This window comes from Mustela lutreola, chromosome 12 (genome assembly GCF_030435805.1).
Source record: "Mustela lutreola isolate mMusLut2 chromosome 12, mMusLut2.pri, whole genome shotgun sequence".
NCBI lineage: Eukaryota > Metazoa > Chordata > Mammalia > Carnivora > Mustelidae > Mustela > Mustela lutreola.
In genome coordinates, this window is record NC_081301.1 from 95,419,430 (window position 1) to 95,441,309 (window position 21,880).

The 21,880-nt window shown below is 44.9% G+C and overlaps 1 protein-coding gene across 5 annotated transcripts in view; it reads left to right on the top strand.

The window, feature by feature from the left end:
* The window catches only part of RIC1 (RIC1 homolog, RAB6A GEF complex partner 1), a 142,391-nt gene extending 121,264 nt beyond the window's left edge, over positions 1–21,127 (top strand). For 3 of the 5 annotated variants that reach the window (XM_059141605.1, XM_059141606.1, XM_059141609.1), the window contains 11 exons: positions 1–161; positions 1,133–1,271; positions 8,900–9,016; positions 9,485–10,213; positions 11,732–11,890; positions 11,979–12,115; positions 13,914–14,200; positions 14,813–15,004; positions 17,230–17,407; positions 17,557–17,745; positions 18,522–21,127. In XM_059141605.1, the coding sequence (XP_058997588.1) occupies positions 1–161; positions 1,133–1,271; positions 8,900–9,016; positions 9,485–10,213; positions 11,732–11,890; positions 11,979–12,115; positions 13,914–14,200; positions 14,813–15,004; positions 17,230–17,407; positions 17,557–17,745; positions 18,522–18,810 (2,577 nt within the window). In that variant the 3' untranslated portion in view covers positions 18,811–21,127. The other 2 variants (XM_059141607.1, XM_059141608.1) reach the window with 2 other exon arrangements.
* The last annotated feature ends 753 nt before the right edge of the window (positions 21,128–21,880 follow it).

Here is a 21,880-nt window from a genome sequence, read left to right on the forward strand (position 1 = left end):
CTCAGAGTCTACCTGCGCACATCAAACCTGGACAATGCCTTCGCCCACGTCACCCGAGCACAAGCGGAAACACTGCTGCTTAGTGTCTTCCGGGATGTGGTGGTAGTGTTCAGAGCAGACTGTTCCATCTGCCTGTACAGCATTGAAAGAAAGTCTGATGGGTAAGTGCATGGCGTGCGACTGTCACTTTTTGCTTCTGTATACTGTGCTTCCTCGTCATTTTTATTTTCTCAAAAGTTACCCTGTGTTTAGTTTCCTTTGTTTTAGAAGTGAAAAAAGTAAATTTTGTATTTAGTGATGTTCACGCAGTTATTTTTAGCTACCTGAATAAATAGTTTGCACCAACCTCTTCAGCTGCTCTTACTGCACTTGTTCGGGGGGAAAATCTGGTTTGGGATGGGGTAACTTAGGTACTAATTTTTTTCACAGCCTTGAAAACAAGTGGTTACTAACTATCCTAATGTTCTGGACATGTGGGGAAATTTGAAGGAGTTCACTGGCCTAAGGCCTTGGGAAGTGTGTCCTTAGCAGACTCTGTCGATTCGCACTGAGCGAGGCAGCTGCGGTCTGCCGCGGGAGGGGCTGGCGGCCCCTGGTGCTGCTGCGCACTGCCTGCATTCTTCTGGGTGGCCGGTCGGCTGGTAGCCTTTAGACTATGCCTCTTGAGTTTTATTTTGCTCTTGTGATCTGTGTGTGTGTGTGTGTGTGTGTGTGTGTGTGTGTGTAAATAGCCCTAAAGTGTGTATTTGCTGAAATAGCTTAGTGATTAAGGAATACTGTAGAGATAGATATAAGAGATTTTACTAGCCTCTCATGGAAGCCATGTCCTTTCTCAACCAACTTAACTATTCCTCTTTTTTCCTTCCTAGTTTCCCTAGGTTTTTTTCTTCCCTTCTACATTGTATTCCCTTTCTTTCTCCCTTATTTCCATTTGTATTCTCTGGATATCTCAACCTCACCAGTCTGCTGCTGGAAGGATGCTTGAAGGGGAGGGAATAATGGGTGGAAGGCATCTGGATCCTCCAAACGCATGAAATTTGTACTGTTAGTAGTGGAAAAGAAAGAAAAACAAAAAAACTTGCTGGCATTGATGTTGAGGTATGTGGGTATCTTTCTCTCTCTTTTTTTGCAGTCCGAGTACTACTGCCGGCATTCAAGTTCTTCAAGAAGTGTCCATGTCACGCTACATTCCTCACCCTTTCCTGGTAGTTTCAGTCACTCTCACTTCCGTGAGCACAGAGAATGGAATCACCCTGAAGATGCCGCAGCAGGTACCGTACCGTCGTTGGGGCTCTGGAGAGCTTCTCTCAGTTTTTAGCATTTTAAGTTGCTTACAGAAGCTATCTGTTCAGCAAGTATCAAGTTTCTAAAATGTGCTTTGCATGAAGATGCTGGGCTACCGTGGCAAACTAAACAAACTTGGTTTCTGCTCAGACAATAAAGAAACAATTACATGCATAAATAGTTAAAATTGGGATGTGTGTGCCAGAAACCCGTATAGGTCACTCAGAGTGTAGAATGAACACCTGGAATAGTCCAACAGTCAGAAATTTCTGTACCACTTAAGTGACAGCCCGAAGACAGGTGGTCACCTGTGTAAAGAGCAGGAATCTCAGATCAGTGGGAACAGTAGTGCAGAGGCCTATCAGTAAGAAAAATGGAAGAACTTCAGGGTGGTTGGACTTTATCTTAAAGTCTAAAGTGTTTTAAGCTGAGTATTACTAGATCTCAGCTTTGTAATGTCTAGTCTAACTATAAGGGGGAAATGAACCAGAGTAGGACAAAATTGGATTTAGGGAAGGTAACTGGGAGGCCACTGAATAAAGGGTGTTAGTGACCCTAAACTTGGCAGTGAAAGAGAAGGAAAAAAGTGGAATACTGAATATAAAATACAGAGAACTCCATGATTAGTCAACTAAACTATAAGGAAAGAAAATAATGCTGTAGTTTCTGATTAAACCCACGAAGTTGGGGGGCGGGGGGAAAAACCCACGAAGTTGTGTAACTTCCTATTCCAAGTCTCCTTCTGTTACACAGACGGTTCCCAAGTTTTGTGTCAGTGTGGAACCTGTTTTCAAAGGATTCACTATGTGGATTTATAACTATGTAGATGTATCTATCATTTCTATCTTCCCAGTCTATCTTTTACTTCCTATTAAGGCACTTCCATTCATCTTCAGAATCTAGAGCCCATTTCCTCTGCAAAGTATGTTTCATGGTAGCCAGAGAGTCACAGATGATAAGGGAAAGTTCTGTTTCACAAAAGAATTGTAGCTAGAAGATGTGGAAGGAAGGTAAGATTACAGAATCACCATTTTGCTGCCCCTAAGGAAATAACTGAATCAGAAAGTGATCATGATCGATGAAGCCATCGCATGAAAGGTTGGTGGGGAACTTCACAGTGAGGGGATCAGGTGGCCAGATCTAAGCCTTATTAATCAATACTAGCATTACTACAAGTAGGAGAACCAGGTGTGGCCTGCTTCCTGGGGAGATGCATCCTAAAGTTCACATGAGGAATTACTGCCCAAAACACTGAACCTGAATTAAATCAAGCTTCTAGAGTCAAGTTTCATTCATAGGAAATACAGGGGTAGAGGTTTTGTTTAACACCACAAGGAAGCACAATGTAGAACCTTCTGTAGGACAGCTACAAGTCAGTAATGTGGCGGGGTTGGGGATGGTAAGGGGAGACTCTTCTAAAGAATTCTTTAGAGCCATACCGACCAAATGCAGTGCTCAAGCCCCATTTGTATCCTGATTCAAACTGGCTATAAAAAGACACTATTAAAACACTTAGAGATACTCAGTATGCACTGAGAGGTGACATTAAGGAATAATTGTAGATTTTATTAGATTTGGTATTGGTATTGTGATTATACCAGCAAATATCCACGTACTTCATCGCCTTTTAAAATACTTTGGTGTAAAAAAATAATAATAATAATTTAAAAATAATAATAATAAAATAAAATAAAATACTTTGGTGTAGGGGTACCCGGCTTGCTCAGTTGGTGGGGCAGGTGACTCTTGATCTCAGGGTTGGGAGTTCAATCCCCACCTTGGGTGTAGAGATTATTTAAAAAATAAAATATTTAAAAATATAATAAAATACTTGAGCAAAATAAGTGAGCAAAGGGTAGATGGGGCAAATGTGGCAAAATCTTGAATAATTGTGAATTTGTGTGATCAGAATATGGGGGTTCGTTGTATTATTCTCTGTACTTTGACGTTTTCTCTCTCACGTTTGAAGTTTTCATATTAGGAGAAATAAAGGGACTCCCTATATCCCAGATACAGTGGGCAAGCAGTGGCACCAGTAGTACTGGGGAGCTCATTTTAAGCAAGGCTTTCCAGCAGACCATGAAGAATGTGTCTCAGCGTCACTCGTCATCCGGGAAATGCAAATCAAAACTGCAGTGAGATGTCACCTCACACCTGGCAGAATGGCTAAAATAAAAAAACACAAGAAACAAGCATTGGCAAAAATGGGGAGAAAAAGGAACTGTCATGCCGAGGTGGTGGGAATGCGAGCTAGTGCAACCGTGGGGGAAAACAGCATGGAGGTGCCTCAGAGTTAAAAATAGAGCTGCCCTGTGATCCAGTAATCACACTACTGGGTATTTATGCCCCAAAATACACAAACACTAATTCAGAGGAATACATGCACCCCTGTATTTATTGCAACATTATTTACAATTGCCGAATTATGGAAGCAGCCCAGGTGTCTGTTGGTAGACGAATGGTTAAAGATACGGTCTATACACTATGGAGTATTACTCAGCCATAAAAGGGGTGCCCAGATGTCTCAGTCAATTAAGCGTCTGCCTTCCGCTCAGGTCATGATCCTGAGGTCCTGGGATCCAGTTCCATGTCAGACTTTCTGCTCAGCGGGAGTCGGCCTTGTCCTCTGTCTGCCCCTCCCCGCTCTCATGCTCACAAGCACTCTCTCTCTCAAATATAAAATCTTTAAAAATACATAAAAAGAATGAAATCTTGTCATTTGCAATGACACAGAAGAATGTAGAGAGTATAATGCTAAGTGAAATAAGAGAAAGACAAATACCATATGATTTTACTCATATGTGGAATTAAAGAAACAGAACAAATGAGCAAAGGAAAAAGACAAAACAAGAAACGGACTCTTAACTGTAGAGAACAAACCGATGGTTACCAGAAGGGAGATAAATAGGCGGGTGGGGGTAGGGATGGAGGAATGCCCTTGTGATGAGCGCTGACTGATGTATGGAAATACTGAATTGCTGTATTACACACCACCTGAAACTAATATGACACTGCATGTTAAGTATACTGGAATTTTAAAAGTTAAAAAAAAAAAAAAAACGCCTTTCACAAAGAGGAGAGATCTGATGTGGTGAAGAGCAGATAAAGAAGTTAAGTTGACTGTGAAGAGTGACAGTCTGACGCCTTCCTTGCCAGTTTGGATGCCTTTTATTTCTTTTTGTTGTCTGACTGCTGAGCCTAGGACTTCGATAATACTCAATGTAGAAAACCTGAAAAACTCCATTAAAAAATAGCTAGAACTGATATAGGAATTCAGCAAAGGCACAGGATAGAGAAAGCTGTTGAATTTCTATACACTAGTATTGAAGCAGCCCAGAAAGAAGTCGGTCCCATTTACTGTAGCCCCCAACCATAAGATACCTCGGAATACCTAACTAAAGAGCCAAAAGGTGTGTATGCTGAAAACTATAGAACATGTATGAGAGAAACTGAAGAGGACACAAAGAAATGGAAAAACATTCCATGCTCTTGGATTGGAAGAACAAATATTGTTTAAAAGACATCTGTACTACTCAAGGCAACCTACGCATAAAATGAAGTCCCTATCAAAATACCACCAGCATTCTGCACAGAGTTGGAGTGAATGACTCTAAAAATCGTGTGGAACCAGAAAAAAAGCCCGAATAGCCAAAGCAATGTTTAAGATGCAGAGCAAAGCAAGAGACATCATGACTCTGGACTTGAAGCTACATTACAAAGCTGTGCTCATCAAGACAGTATGGTACTGGCACAAAAACACACACACAGCTCACTGGAACAGAATAGAAAGCCCAGAAGCGGATCCTCAGCTCTGGTCAACTAACATTCGACAAAGTGGAAAAGAATATCCAGAGGAAAAAAGTCTCTTCAACAAATGATTCTGGGAAAATTGGACAGCCACATTCAGAAGAATGAAACTAGACCACTTTCTCACACCATACACAAGAATAAACTCAAAATGGATGAAAGACCTACATGTGAAACCATCAAAATCCTAGAGGAGAAAAGCAGGCAGCAACCTCTTTGAGCTTGGGTGCAGCGGCTTCTTGCTGCACTAGTCTCTGGAGGCAAGGGAAATGAAAGCAAGAATGAACTATTGGGCCCTCATTAAGATAAAAAGCTACTGCACAGTGAAGGAGACAGCCAACAAAACTGAAAGGCAACCTACGGAATGGGAGAATATATTTGCAAATGACATATCAGATAAAGGGTTAGTATCCAAAGCTAGGTGTTTTACACACCTAACGAATCATTGAACACTACATCAAAAACTAATGATGTACTATACAGTGACTAACTGAACATTATTTAAAAAATATCTATAAAGAACTCAATACCCAAAAAATAAATAATCCAGGTAAAAAGTGGATAGAAGGTATAAAGAGACACTTTTCCAAAGAAGACATCCAGGTGGCGAACAGACACGTGAAAAGATGCTCAACATCATTCATCATCAGGGAAATACAAATCAAAACCCCAGTGAGATACCACCTCACACTTGTCAGAATGGCTGACATTAACAACACATGATACAACAGATGTTGGTGAGGATGTGGAGAAAGGGGACCCTTCTTACACGGCTGGTGGGAGTGCACGCTGGTGCAGAGTGCAGCCACTCTGGAAGACAGTTTGGAGGTTCCTCAAAAAGTTAAAAATAGACATAGCAGATGCAGTACTATGACCCAGTAATTGGACTACTAGATTTTTATCCAGAGGATACAAACATACAGATTCAAAGGAGCACCCACATCCCAGTGTGTATAGCAGCGTTATCAACAATAGCCAAAGTACAGAAAGAGCCCAAATCTCCATCAGTTGGTAAATGGGGTGTGCATACACACCCATCCACTCCATCCACGTGCGTGTGTCATGGAGTGTTACTCGGCAATCAGAAAGAATGAAATCTTGCCATTGGTACCAGCATGGATGGAACTAGAGGTTGTTACGCTAAGTAAAGTAACTCAGAGAAAGACAAATACGATTTCACTCATACGTGGAATTTAGGAAACAAAACAGATGACACGGGAAGGGTAGGAAAAATAAAAACAGAGGGAGGCAAACCATAGGAGACTCTTAAATACAGAGAACACACTGAGGGGCTGGGGTAATGGGGTGACGAGCATCAGGGAGGACACTTCCAGTGAGCACCGGGTGTGATGTGTCGTTGATGCGTCACTAAATTCTACTCCTGAAGCCAATACTACACTGTGTGTTAACTAGCTTGAATTTAAATTTAAGGGGGAAAAAAGTGAGTTGAAATGTAATAGGGATTAGATTGATTCCACCTTACACAGAGGGAAGACCAGGACTGCTACAGCAAAACAAGTCTTGATTTCATATTAAAAATTTTAAAAACCCTAACAGTGAAAGTTGTTTATTAGTAAGATAGCCTCCCCCCTATGAGTCTCTGAAACTCATAAATATAAGAGTCATCTACTAAGGATATTTTTAGAGTAAGAGAAGGTGTGTTTGATCCTTTCAAATGTGGCATTTCGGGGATACAGGTAGTCCCTGCTTTAATGTTAAGTTCCTGGAAAGCTCATTAAACTTGCTGGGAAGTGCTGTTGCACTCCCCTGTTCTTCATGCTGTAATAGTGGTGGAAAGTGTTGAATGCGTGAATACAGCTGAAGGAAAGAGAAGTGGGTTTGTTTGTGTAATAAGATCATGTCAAATGTAGTGAAATTCACCATTTTCATACTTCCCAGGGGTCAGTACGGACATGAGTCCTATAGTGGTGACTTGCAGTAGCTTCTCGGAAGATCTTTGCAAAGTGTCGGGGAGTCTCTGTGCCGGTCAGTGTGCTCTCTGGTCTGACTCTTGGTTTGTGTGTTCATTTCTCCTCTGCCCTCTGCCCTCCAGCTCTTAGAATAGTGCGCACCTTATAATTTCCATTTTTCCTTCTCCTACCTTGAAGCTTGTGTTGTGGAGAGGTGATCAGATCTTTAGTTTTCGTGTCATTACATGCAAAATGGGGACCCAAAGATTTCTTTCCAAGTGAAGTTCTTGAGCTTTGTGACAGTTGCTTGGAGATTTGTTATTTTTATTATTTTAATTTCTCTTCCTTGTAAATTAATGTAAGTTATTACACTGTACCTGCCTGGGTGTGGCCTACCACCAGAATGAAGACAAAGTCCATGAATCTTGTGGACCCTCTTGTCATTTCTTCTCCACAGTCCCAGTAGTGTCTGGCAGGCAGGACTAAGAGTGTTTTGTGTAACTGTTTTTGCAAATAGAATATGTAGGGCAGCTACCGTTCTCCGGACTGAACCCTAAATAATAATGGCAGCTTAAATGCAGCCTGCGCGCAGGCCCTGGCTGGGACGCCCGCCCGTAGCTTCTGAGTTCTCACCCTTTCCTTCCTAAAATTTTTTCCCTCTTGCTTTCTGTGACACTGTGCTCTCCTGGTGCCCTGCTCGCCTCCTCCCCGGCATACTTGGCTTCAGAAAGTTCATCTGACTCCCTCAGTTGACCAGCCGTGCTTAGATTCTGGTGTGTTCGTCCGTACTTCAGTCATTGCTCACGTTTTTATTCGCAAGTCTTAAGATTCCTTCAAATTTAATGACCAGTGAAATGAAACTGCTCAGTTTCCCCTTCCTTAGCTTCTGCTTGGAACTTCTACCCGTGGTAACCTCACCTCCTCTAGCACCCACCAAGGTGCGCCCCCTGAAATCCTGCTAGTTTACTTCTCTTTTCCAGCCTTTCAGGCCTAAGGCGTCAGTCGTTTTTTGTTTTGTTTCTGTAAATCCACATGCTCTTCTTCTTTACAAGTGGAAAAGACTTCATGTCTGAGATGTGCTTTAGAACAAAGCTTTTCAACTTGCAGCCAGGTGAGAGGGCTTAATGGGCAGTCACGTGTTGGGCTCTCTGCTTTAGGATTGGATTGAAATTTTCCGTAGCGAAAGGAAGGTGTGTTTGATCCTTTTTTCATTCATTCCTGACGTCAACACCTGTAATGTCTGTCTCTCCTGAGTAAGCCATCCTGAATAACCCAGAATTTTTAATAACTCACTTATTCAAGAATTGTAAGTAGTAGCTTATTTCCTGTCTTTTGTTTGTTTTTTAACCTGGCTTTCCAAGCCTTCCTTGAAAGTCCCATTACCACCCAGCGTTTTTCTCATGATATTCCTAATCTAGTCAGGTTTTTCTCCCTTTCCCTAAAGAGATGCTCCATCTCCGCGTCATTCACAGCGGCGGCGTTCGGCTGGAGAGCCGCCCCTTTCCTTCCTCCCGTGTGTCGTCCTCGCCCTTCAAGGTCCGCCTCACCCTGTAAGCCTTCTCTAGCTAGGTCAGGCCGGTCACTGAAGTGATCTCTCATTACTGCGAACTGCTGAAGCTCTCCTAGTTAGGTCAGGAAAATTCAGCTCTGCCCTGACTCAGGTTCACTTGCGTTCTTCAGTAGTTGCGTTCCTCAGTAGTTGCACTGTGGTAAAGCTTGTTACGCGCGAGCCAGCAAGCAGCTTGTAGTCCACATCACCCCACAGAACAGCTGTACACGGCTGTACACGGTGCACATTCGGGAGACGGTGGTGGTGGTTTTACTTGTAAACCATACAGAGCTGGGGGAAATGCTGAAAACATCTGCATTAGCTGTAGTCCGTCCGGTGCTTCTTACAGGCTCGTGACGCAGAGAGCATCATGCTGAATCTCGCCGGGCAGCTCATCATGATGCAGAGGGACAGGTCGGGCCCTCAGATCCGGGAGAAGGACAGTAATCCCAGCCAGAGGAAACTCGTGAGTAAAATGCAAGTCCTGTAGAGCAACAGAGATGAAGGAATAAAAGAACGTAAGAGGAGAGTATCGTCTTAGGACTTGGAAACTGGGAAAGTATATAATATTAGTCTTTAAGCCTCCAGGTTTAAGACTTTGTGAATAAGAACATCCCGGAACAATAATAAGAAATCCATACCCCGGGTGTTCCTGCTTAGGCATTCTTGTTTGCTAATTCTAATTGGAAAGTAGGGTAAATTGGTGAAGTTTGTGGGGTTTCTTTGGTTTTGTTTTGTTTTGTTTTTAGATTTAAATATGCATACTTTGAAAGGCAGGATACTGTTCTGGATTCTGTTTCTAGATAGTGTCTCCTAATTTTCCGAAAAGAAGTTGTGCTATCATTTTGAAAGGCTTAAGAAATTAATGCCAAGGAACTTGAGAGTGTTCGAATTTAATAGGAAAAAAAATGGATTCTTGTCTCTGCTTCTCCAGCTGCCATTCTGTCCTCCTGTCGTCCTCGCCCAGTCTGTTGAGAATGTCTGGACTACGTGTCGCGCAAATAAACAGAAGCGTCACCTCCTGGAGGCCCTCTGGCTGAGCTGCGGAGGCGCAGGGATGAAAGTGTGGCTCCCGCTCTTCCCCAGGGATCACCGCAAGCCCCATTCCTTCTTGTCGCAGCGGATCATGCTGCCTTTTCACATCAACATCTACCCCCTGGCTGTTCTGTTTGAAGACGCGTTAGTGCTTGGTGCTGTCAACGACACTTTGCTCTATGATTCCTTGTACACTCGGAGCGGCGCCAGGGAGCAGCTGGAGGTGCTCTTCCCGTACTGTGTTGTGGAGAGAACCTCTCAGATCTACCTCCACCACATTCTGCGGCAGCTGCTGGTCAGGAACCTCGGGGAGCAGGCCTTGCTCTTAGCCCAGTCGTGCGCCGCTCTACCTTACTTCCCTCACGTGCTGGAGCTCATGCTCCACGAAGTGCTGGAAGAAGAAGCTACCTCACGGGAACCCATCCCCGACCCTCTGCTTCCCACTGTGGCCAAGTTCATCACCGAATTCCCCCTCTTCCTGCAGACAGTGGTTCATTGTGCCAGGAAGACTGAATATGCCCTGTGGAATTACCTTTTCGCAGCCGTTGGAAACCCCAAGGACTTGTTTGAGGAATGCTTGATGGCTCAGGATTTGGACACAGCTGCCTCTTACCTTATTATCTTACAGGTAACAGTTCTTTTCTTATAAAGTAAAGAATGAATGAGCCAAAATGAGAGGGGGAAAGAAATGTCCTATGTTGACACTGATGGTGTCCCAAGGATTCTTGCAATCTGCAGTCTGGCTTTCTGTTCTATGCAGTATAACAACATAGACTAACATGCACATATTACACATAATATAATATTATATATAATATAATATATTAGATAATAAATATAATAAAGAAGAATTATATATAATTATATATAATATAAATAATTATATATAATAAATATAATAAAGAAGAATTATTTTGAATATTAGTGAGTTTGAGCTAATGTTAGCTAATTTGAACTATTTGAGCCTCTCACAGTTAACAGATTTGTTTCCTTCTAACGAGGAATCACCAAGGGGACTCTGGTTAAAGCCTGGCTCCTCCTAGCAGAGCACCTTATGTTAGGCTCCCCATAGCAGGCTGAGGAAGCACAGGCCTGCCACAGTAATTACCCTCAGTGTGCGGTTCTTGTCAAAATAATGGGTTCTCTGAGACTCTTGAAAATTTGTCATTATATATATTTGACAGAAGGGCTTGTTGTTGTTCTCAGTTGGATACAGATTTGAGAGGTATGCTTAGCCATGCTTTCAAATTACCACAAAGTTGTTTTCATTGATATAAGAAGCTGACCATTAACTTGGTTTAAACTCTGCCTGAAGCACATGTCTCGTCCGCTTACTTGCTTCATGACAACTGATTGAAGCCAGAGGAAATAGTCCAGCAGAGGTGGGATGGCCCTTAAAGTCTGATGCCCTGACTCATCTAAAAAAAAAAACACAGAATGATAAAAATAGCAACAAAATAAATGCAGCTGTGTTTTGTCTTGGACTTGGACTTCTAGTGATCTGCCAAGCAGTGGGATTGGCCACGTTCTCTGCAGCAGAATTCCAGCCTTGTCACATAATTACGGTTAAACTTGCCTGTGAGGTGCCTGTCCCTGAGAGCAGAGGCAGGCTATGTGGTAAGGTTTGCGAAAGAATTCTTAAGGACGCTCTTTGTGTAGCCTTCCTACCGACTGCTGGCCAGAGCTGAGAGTGCTTTTGTCACAGCCTCAAAAACTGTCACAAGAGGGAGACCTGGGCCTCTGGGAGTCCGGCAAATCAGGTAGATTTGTTTCTTGCTTTTTTGCTGGTCTTCAGCAAGTTACTGAACTCCATTTCCTCATCTGTAGAACAGGAATGACACAACCACTTCACAGGGTCACCAGGAGCCAGGAAAGACAGAATATGGGTCAGGTTTATGTGAGGTATTTGACTTTTTTAGAAAGTTTAGGAAATCCTTATTTATGGTACACCAGCGGAGTGTTTGTCTCGCTTTTCCTTGCACGATACTTTCTGTTGATCCTTTTTGTTCTTACTATCAAACATTCCCCTATAGAGATAGAGCTGCCTTCCTTCTCTGGTATAGAAATCATAGCGCTACAGAGTTGCTCATACTTCCCAAATCATTTGCCATGTAAAAGGAATGCTTGTCTTTGGTTGATTTTGTAGAACATGGAAGTCCCGGCGGTCAGTAGGCAGCATGCCACGCTTCTGTTCAGCACAGCCCTGGAACAAGGCAAGTGGGACCTGTGTCGACACATGATGCGCTTTCTTAAAGCCATTGGCTCTGGGGAATCCGAGACCCCTCCATCCACACCTACTGCTCAGGTTGGTTGCAAAGTTGCACAGCCTCTCTAGGCCAGACACCTACACGACTTCTTTCTCTAATGGTACTGCGCATCGTGTGTGATCTTAGGAACCCAGTTCAAGTGGCGGATTTGAGTTCTTCAGGAATCGAAGCATCAGTTTATCCCAGTCAGCTGAAAATGTTCCTGCTAGTAAATTCAGCTTACAGAAAACGCTGAGTATGCCATCTGGTCCTTCTGGAAAAAGGTAAAAGAATAACGAGCCGTTACTGCTTTGAGGGCATTCTGTGACACACATTGCATTTCAGGCCACTTGTAAACTTGGATCTTAGGAAAACAACCATTTGATCAAATACAGTTCTTTCTCCATTTCCAAAAGGCTTGAAGATCACGCAAATTGCTTCCCTCCTTCTGTCTTCCAGAGTCCCCTTTGTTATTCCTTGAATAGTTTCTGTCCCTTGTCCTAGAGTAGGTCTTGTGTACCCATTTTTTTTTTTTTTAAATATTTTATTTATTTATTTGACAGAGACACAGCAAGAGAGGGAACACCAGCAGGGAGCGAGGGAGAGGGGGAAGCAGGCTCCCCCCTGAGCAGAGAGCCCGATGTGGGGCTCGATCCTAGGACCGTGAGATCATGACCTGAGCTGAAAGCAGAGGCTTAACCCACTTAGCCACCCAGATACCTCTTGTGTACCCATTCTGATGGAAGCTCACTTCAAATCACCCTGCTAATAGAGGACCAGAATAAAAAGGAAAGATAATTCTGCACACAATCCAGAAGCCTTCTTATAGCCGTAGTTTTACCTTTCTTTCTGACTGTAACTCGTGGTAAAAGTCCCCATGCACTTGCCTCTCCTGTGACTCTTGACTAGAGAAGTCATTAAACAGTGGGAGAGCCCAGAGGAGGTGTATCCTGAGGACCGAAAGCTACATCACCCGTAGATGGGCTTTTGCCTCCTGAGAGGTTCCGTGAACTCCTACTGAACATTATAAAGTAGGATTTCCTCTAGTTTGGGAGGTCCTGTGTCCTTCCTGTGGTTACGTGCGCTGAGCTCTTCTCGCCACTCTCCCTTCACCGCTTCTTTTATATTCTGTTTTCATTCTTCTACAACGCCTGACACATAGTGAGCACTTCCTGAACATTTTCTTCTACGACGATTTACTACTTTCTTATCAGGGTCATTAATACCTCCCTTACTCCCGACATCTACACACACAGTCGGGCCGTATACGAGTAAAACGCAGCCACGGCTCGCTACAAACAGTAGCTTCTCGGCCGCGCCTTCGCAGAGCGCGATCGCTGGCCGGCGCGCAGGAGCGTCCCTACGAGCCAGGCGCTGCCGGAGCGTGTACACGAGCGCGGCTTCTCATCCTTCTGACTTACAAGGGTCGGCACCATTGTTCACCACCTTGTGTGGGTGAAGAAACGGAGGCCCAGCAAGTAAGCTTGGTCAGGTTCACACAGGATCGAGTGGGCAGAGCCAGGATCTGCATCCGCACGGCCGGCACTGCCTCTCCCGGAAGGCGCCGCACGGCCCAGTTACCAAACCAGTCAGCCCGTATCAGCCCACACGAGTAAGGGATGACAGACTGCGTGTCGTCACGTAGGAAGTTCTTAGGCACCGGCCGTGCGTCCGCGCGCCTGCCCCTCCCCCACCCCGTGCGCGGGCTTCGGCCGCGTCCCTTGTCCGTGTCTTCGATCTGATCTCCTCACCTCTCTCCACTGGGCTCTCCAGGCACAGCGGTTCTGGCCCCTTCTGTCCCGCAGCCCGTCAGCACCCTCCTCTCGTTTGGCTTTGTCCATCTCCTCTCTTTGCTTCTGCCCTATTTCCATTCTAGAAGGGTCTTTTGAGAGCCTGCCGTGCTCCGGGTGGCGGTCAGCCGCCGTGGCATCCACGGAGGAAAGCCCTGGTGTCGGTCTTCGCTCGGGCAGAGCTGGATCGGGGACGGCGCCCCTCGCTGTCCGCGTCCGCCTCGCTGCTGCGGCCAGCCGCGGGACGTCGTCCGGGAGCGCTGGTTCTGCAGCTTTCTTGTCCCGCCTACAGGTGGAGCAAGGACAGCGACTGCGCCGAGAACATGTACATTGACATGATGCTCTGGAGACACGCTCGGCGTCTCTTGGAAGAAGTTCGGCTGAAGGACCTCGGCTGCTTTGCAGCGCAGCTGGGCTTCGAGCTCATCAGTTGGCTGTGCAAGGAGCGCACTCGGGCCGCACGGGTGGACAACTTCGTGCTGGCCCTGAAGAGACTCCACAAAGACTTCCTGTGGCCGCTTCCCATCATCCCAGCCTCTTCTCTCAGTTCCCCTTTCAAGAACGGAAAATACCGAACAGGTAACGTAGGCTCGTGGCACTCGGTCGCAGGTTGGCCACCAGGTGAAAGTTGGCTGCGGGCACCGCCACGCTCCCCTTCCATGGCGAGCGGTAGAACAGCTTAGTCGTAGCCTCCAGAGAAGCGAAGCTGTGACTTCTCTGACGGACATTATGGAGAAGTGGTAGCAATGCATCTTTGAGAGTCCAGGCCGTCTTCTGATCTAGGAGACCAAGTGAAATCTTGGTAAAAGGAAAATTAAAAGATAAAGATTTTTAGTTGCGGTCTTTCGAAGAAGACTGTTGTCGTGACCGTGACTCATGAGAGCTCAACCAGAAAGCTTTTCCTGTGGCGTTTCGAAACTACATCTCATCTTAAGAACCAAGGAAAAGACTTATAAGACGAACAGACTAAAGTCTGTCTCGTGCTGATGAGACGTGACGATGTAGGTTGACGGTTAGATGGCGCCGCATTGTCCGCTTCCCTGGTGTGCAGACGGACGACGCGGGGCAGTTGGCTTTGAACTTCCAGTGTTTGAGGGTGGCAGGGGAAGAAGCTGAAAATTCCCGAGGTGGGAATGGTGGTGCGCGCATCTTTTGAATTCCTGCTTGCTTGTTTTGGGGCCTGCCTTGCAGTAGGAGAGCAGCTGTTGAAGTCCCAGTCAGCGGACCCTTTTTTAAGCCTTGAGACAGACACGGGTGTGTCTCATGTACAACGAAGTCAGAGCTGGCTTGGCGACATCGGCCCCACCCCGCCCGAGATCGACCCAGCCTCATCCCATGGACCACAGATGCAAGACGCCTTCTTGTCCCCTTTATCTAATAAAGGTAAACGTCATTTTATTTTTTTTTATTTTTTTATTTTTTTAAAGATTTTATTTATTTATTTGTCAGAGAGAGAGCGCGAGCGAAAGCGAGCACAGGCAGACAGAGTGGAAGGCAGAGTCCGAGGGAGAAGCAGGCTCCCTGTGGAGCAAGGAGCCCGATGTGGGACTCGATCCCAGGACGCTGGGATCATGACCTGAGCCGAAGGCAGCTGCTCAACCAACTGAGCCACCCAGGCGTCCCTAAACGTCATTTTAAATTCTCGCTTCTCCTTAGTTCCTTTGGAAGGTTTCTGTGCCGTAGCCCTTCAGAACCAGAGCTCCACTCTTTCCAGCCGTGTCCTTGAAATTAGCCATTAGAATCTGCTAGAGAGGAGGTTAGTTTCTAGAACCAGGCCACGCTGGCCTGAACTATACTTTGCCATATTTATTTTAGATGAACGACATAGGTACAGTCTCATTACAGACCAGCACTAACAGATGAAACTGTGTGCTTGATTTTAATGATACAGAAGCACTGACTTTGAACTTCAAGTAAGTAAAATATTCACTCTGTATAAAGAACACTATTCTTCTCATAAGTAGACATGGATCATAAAAAATTTTACTTCACTGTCTTCTGTTTTTTATTTTACTGATAAAAATTTGTAGTTTTCTTTTTCTCTTGCAAGTTCCTGTGTAATGTCCTTCATTTTACCTCTTAATCTTCAAAGCCTAATTTACTCTCCAGCCCTTTACCAAATAGCAAGTGCCAGCCTCTGCTCCTATGGGGTTAGTGGAGTTCCAGACGGAAGCAGCGTCAGAGTGATGCGTGTTGCCGAGACTCGTCCGGTCACGGGGCTAAGTGTCAGGCCGGCTGCAGTTTTCTTTGGGGCCAAAGCTCTTGCTTGCTGTCTTCACCATTTCTTGAGCTTTGCTACATGGAGAAGCTTACGCCTTTCGTCACTCTTGTTCAAATTGTGCCACTTAAACCATTTTTAAGTATGTGGTTGAGTAGGATCAAGTGCATTCATGTTGCTCTGCAGCCGGCCTCCGGGACTCTGTCTTGCCAAGCTAAGATTCTGTACCCAGTCCAGAACAGTTCCTTTTCTCCCTTCCCAGCACTGGCAGCCGCCACTCTGCCTTCTGTCTCTGAACTTGACTAGAGATATGAAGTAATACCATTGCTCGCCTTTTTTTAATCGAAAACTCTTTGAAGCAATGATTTCAAATATATTTTAAAATTAGAGTTAATCATGTCGCGGAAGCCTTGCCCCCCCCCCATGTACCCGTGACCCAGCTTCAGCTGTTCCCCGCGCAGGACCACGTTTGTGTGATCTCCTCATATCTTATTGAACCAAATCCAACACCTGATATACTTTGTGGCTTTTTCAGTATGTACTTTAAAAGAACTCTTTAAAAAGTAATTCCATTACCACCCTTCCAGAATTTAACAATAATTCCTTAATATCAAATATCTAGTAAGTATTAAAATTCCCGTTGTTTCATAATGTAATTTTTTTTTATGGTTAGGACCAAGAGCCAGATAAGGTTCACACATTGTGGTTCTTTCTTTAAAACATGACTCTTTCCCTCCCCACCTTTTTTTTTTTAAGATTTACTTATTTTAGAGAGCATAAGCAGGAGGGGCAGAGGGAGAGGGAGAGTGCAGGCTCTTGGCTGAGCGTGGAAACCAAAGCAGGCCTTGATCTCATGGACACGAGATCATAACCTGAGCCAAAACCAAGTCAGATGCTTAATCAACTGGGCCACCTGAGCCAAAACCAAGTCAGATGCTTAATCAACTGGGCCACCCGGGTGCCCACCCCGATTTTTTTTTTTTTTTTTAAACCTTTGCAGTTTGGATTTGCTTCCATGATTTTCTCAAAATGTGAGTGTTGATGACTGCATCTTCATGGTTTACCACTTTCTTCTGTATTTCTTATAAATTAGTAATTGAATCCAAAGGCCTGATCATGTTATAGCTAGGTGTTTTTCTTGGAGGCAGGCAAGACTGCTACATAGACAGTAGGGCGCTTTTCCATCTGAAGGCGCATAATGCCTCATCTCTCTAATGGTTTTTTTTCTTAAAAATATCTACTACTGTTAATATAACATGGGAATTTTAGCAGTTGATTTAACATTTGGGTTTCAGAATTTTGAGCAGAAATCAACATGTGAGAAACCATTAATTCATAAACATACTTTCTGCATGAAGCTAATTTGTAAGTTTTGGCACTTTTTCATCAGGTGACGAATGCAGTATCGGTTCAGCCACAGACTTGACTGAAAGTAGCTCCGTGGTGGACGGAGACTGGACAATGGTGGATGAAAACTTCTCCACACTCAGTCTGACCCAGTCCGAGCTGGAGCACATCTCCATGGAGCTGGCGAGTAAAGGGCCTCACAAATCCCAGGTCCAGCTTCGGTGAGTCCCTCCCTCAGCATCCAGGCAGCAGAGGGCCTGCTCCAGGTCTTCGGGCAAATAGGGTGCGGGGGTTACTTTGCTGACGACGATCGCCCTTTTCTACACCATAGCACCTTCTGAGCTTCGAACTTTCTGTTCTGCTCCCGTAGGTACTTGCTGCACATCTTCATGGAGGCAGGATGTCTGGACTGGTGCGTCGTCATAGGCCTGATTCTTAGAGAATCCTCAGTCATCAACCAGATCGTGCTTCTCATCCAGTCTTCAGAGGTGGACGGAGAGATGCTGCAGAACATAAAGACGGGGCTGCACGCTGTAGCCCGATGGGCCTCCACAGACTGGTAAGTGCACGTCTCCTTCGGCTTCTTCCCGTGGCTGTCCTCGGGGCAGTCCTGTCCTTTCACAGGAGCGAGGTTTAGTTCTGGTTCATTTACTTGGAAATTGTTTAGGTTGGGAGAAGTAAAATGCTTTCACACGTTCCTTTCTGAAGTAGTTCTCTTAAATCACCATTCTGTGCCCGGCCAGGAACATAAATGACACAGTACAGATGCTCTGAGAATTGTTAGACTGGACCTTGAGGTCTGTGGTTCTGTGGTATTGCTGGTAATAATAACCTGAAAATATCTGCTTTGAAAAGATAAAAACATAAGGCACGTGTGAATTGAGTAGAGCACAGCACTTACTAGGAAGCCCGAATTAAGAGTTAATGGATAGAAGTGAGGAGCCTCAGAGTCTAGCCCCTTGTCACCAGCTACGTGTGGATTTGGGGTTTCCTGCACTTGGCTCTGGTTTTTTCCTTAGTTGCCAAATTCACTTAGAAGAGCTGTACTGTGTGCAGGTGCTTCCAGTCTGAAAAACCCTGTTGGTCCTCAGACTGTGCAGTATGAGCCGCGCTGTCCCGCAGTAGGAGAAGGCGCGCCAGCCTTGCTGCTCGAGCTCCGGAACGCGAGGCAGCTGTGCCGGCCACAGCACCTGAGAAGCATTTCCTCCTGCCCCGTGCCCCCTCTCCCCAGCTCTCCGCCCTCACTGTGTCCCTGTTTAGGAGTTGGTCCAGAACTCTTGAGGGAGCGCTGTGAGTGCGGCAGTGGAGAGCTAACTTCCTTTTCCCTCTGCTTAGTCCTGGATATAAGCCATTTTTAAACATCATTAAGCCGCAAGTGCAGAAGCTCAGCGAGCTCACGGAGGAGCAGGTCCAGCCCGAAGCCTTCCAGCCCGTCACCGTGGGCAAGACCCCTGAACACGCCGGTCCCCGTGCAGAGGAGAGCCGGGGCTCCTCGGGCCACGGAAGTGTCCCCCAGGGCGAGGTCGGAGGTGGCAGTCTGGTCAGCCGGGAGGAGGAAGACGCGACCCGAGCGCAGGAGGAGGAATCTTTTCAGGACGGGACTTACGACTGTTCTGTGTCCTAAGGCCGGTGGCGGCCGTCCCCGCGGGCAGAATTCCTTCGCAGCAGCGCGCCACTGAGAGGACACTGTGACCTCGTTGGACGATTGGACCAGAGAGAGAACTCAGAGACTCTGGTAAGGTAGTATTAAATTTTAACTCTTTCTCCTCTAGGAAATCTCGGACTCCGTGAAAATGTGATATCAAATCATTTTTCATCAAAAAATTTTTTAAGCTGCAGTGGGAAGTAATAAAGAGTATCGTACAGTTGTACAGGAGGGTGTTTTGGTTTTATTCTTAAAGAGTGGTAGCTCCTAAACCATAGGGATTGTTTTGCCCTAGATGAGCCTCCCTTTTTGGGACGTGTAGCTTCTTAAATTTCCCGGTCCGGCGGGAGTCCAGGCTGCTTCTGGAAGGTAAATGCTGAGGCGCTTGCAGGAGCTCATTAGGCACTGAGCTCCCGTGCACCCCTTTGGATCAAGAGCGCTGGACTCCCACACTGGCCTCCTAGCAGAGGCCTGCCCGGGCCAGCAGTGGCCGTCGTGATGGGGACCTGTCCTTGGCGGTCTCTAGCCTTTAAATCCCAGTCCCGACTCGGTGGGAGCTACAGGCCTGTGAGTCAGTGCACCTGCTTCCCTTAGCGGCTCGGTCCCTGCAGAGGCCTGGGGGCGCTTTCGATTATGCTGTTAGATACCACTAAACTATTTTGTATCAGAGAACTGTATCTTTTTGTGAATACTCTTGTGTAAATAGACTCAAAGGGCACTGTCCATATTTTTAGGGCTTATATTATAATTGGTAAGGTTTGATGCTGGATTCTGCACGGCAGTACTCACTCTTGGAAGGAGATGGGGCCTGCTCTTCTTTCCAGACGGGAGCAGGTGTTCACAGGAACAAGCAGGGTTATTGGCTTGGTCATACAGTAATGGAAATGGTCACACCGATCATGAATGAAACAGGTTTTGTGCAAATTAATGTAGTTTCTTATTTATTGCTTTTGTAAATTGAATAAAAATGGACCTTTATGTAAATAGACTGCTGAATCCTGTACTATCACGGCTACTAAAAATCACTCTGTGAACTTTTAAAATATTTTATGTATTTCTAGATATGACTTAATGTTAGTTTTCATACATTATGAAAACCTATCTGCATACTCCTTAATGGCTTCAGACTAAACACGTACCCACTGTATGTACTTCCAGTTACCTTATATCAGTATTAATTTACATAGCTTGTTTGTACTGTGCAATTTAAACAAAGGAATGCAATGTTATTTTTTACAAAAACAAACTTGTTTATTTTTGTAATAACAATTTATCTTGAGGTGGACCAAATTCATACCACTATGGAAAACAGCCTCTCTTCTCATAGTGCAATTACACTTTAGAAATAAAACTTGGTCCTCTACCCTTGCTTTTTAAAGTAAATGGCTAGATACAGTTGTCCTAGCCTGGGTTTCCTTGGAAGGGAAACTCAAAACCGTTTTGAAATTGCTTAGTTCAAAATTCATCAAACTTTTAAATTATTGAGTTTGGTAATTTACTATCATTTACTTTCAACTTTACAAGTGCAATAATTTCACGTACTAGAACAACTGGTTGGGATATGTGGTGATGGTACCTGGTCCTTCTGGTGCTACTTTATTTAAAGCTTTGTTTTAAACCACCTTTCCCTGAATCTTCTAAAAAACGTGTCCCATGAGTACATGCAGCCCAGAAAGAAACTTACCTGAAACTTCTCCTGCCCTAGTCCATGAGGAGGAGAACGAGCATTATTTTTGTGTTTGGTGTGAATATACAGTCAATAAAATGATTTATCGTTGTAAACAGCTGTGCTCCTTTCCAGTCTCGCGTGTGCTGCTGGGTTCATCCCCCGTCACAGCAGGGCACCGACAGGTTAACTGAGCTCCTGGGGCGAACCTCCCGAATGAGTCTTTGTCCCTGAACTTGTTTCCCAAGTAATAGAAATGAGCGACCTGAACAAGAAAAATCGGCTGGTTTACAGAACGTTTCTGTTTGGTAATTTGTTATTTATTTTACTTTTTTAAACTTATATTTTTATTTTGCCTTGTTTGGTTCAAGTATCAACTGTTGAAGCATAATTTTAACCAATGAATTTAAGTATTCAGTATAACTATTTGAAGATTATTTGCTGACACCAAAACAAGAGTCATTTTGGGCAGTGAAGTCAACCTTTGCTTGTAATTAAAGTTGCTGCTACTTCTGTAATGTGTATTTTTTTTCTAATTTGGTGAAGGGCAATAAAACCATTATATGAACTTTATTCAACACCTCAGCTTTAACAGCAAAAAGTATGTTTATTAAAAGCCATGGAAATCTTTTCATTATGTAATTCCACCTTTTAGAATTTTCCTTATGAAGTAACTTAACACAGATTTAAAATTGGTATGCAGTATTATTTAGAATAGGAGCATCAAGAGTCGGCAGCTGCAGACTCTATGCCTGACTGTAGAAGCCTGGAAGAGAAGTCCATCTTGAGGACATGGAAAATGTTCACAATATAATAAAAATGATTTCCACCAAACAAAACAGTCTGTGTAAGTATAGCGGAGACCAGGCTCTGTGTCTAACAGGTGGGATTCAAAGTGACGGAGTTCCCCAGTTCCCTAAGTCTTTGTCCCTGTGGATTTCCTTCTCATGGACGTCTCGTGTAAATGGAATCCTCGATCAGGGGCTTTTTCTGTGGCTTCTTTCACTTCACAGGACATTTTCAAGGTTCATCTTTGTACATTAGTAGTCATTCCTAGCCTAAGTTCCACCTTCTGGATATACTGGTTTATTTATCCGTTCACCAGTAGAGGGCCGTTTGGGTGGTTACTACTCTTTGACAGTCATGAACATTCCCGTACAAGTTTTCAGTTCTCTCTAGAAGGGAGCATGCTTGGTCACGTACCTGGTTAACGTTTTGAAGAAATGCCTAAGCACATTCCCAAGTGCCTGCGCCGTGTTCCACGCGCGCCCTAGCGGAGGCGGCGGGCTCTGAGTTCTCCCCTCAGCCCTGGTTGCTGGCAGTGGTTTTGGTTACAGCCGCCTGAGTCGTGCAGGAAGCCGGGCGTCATTGTGGCGTAGGTGA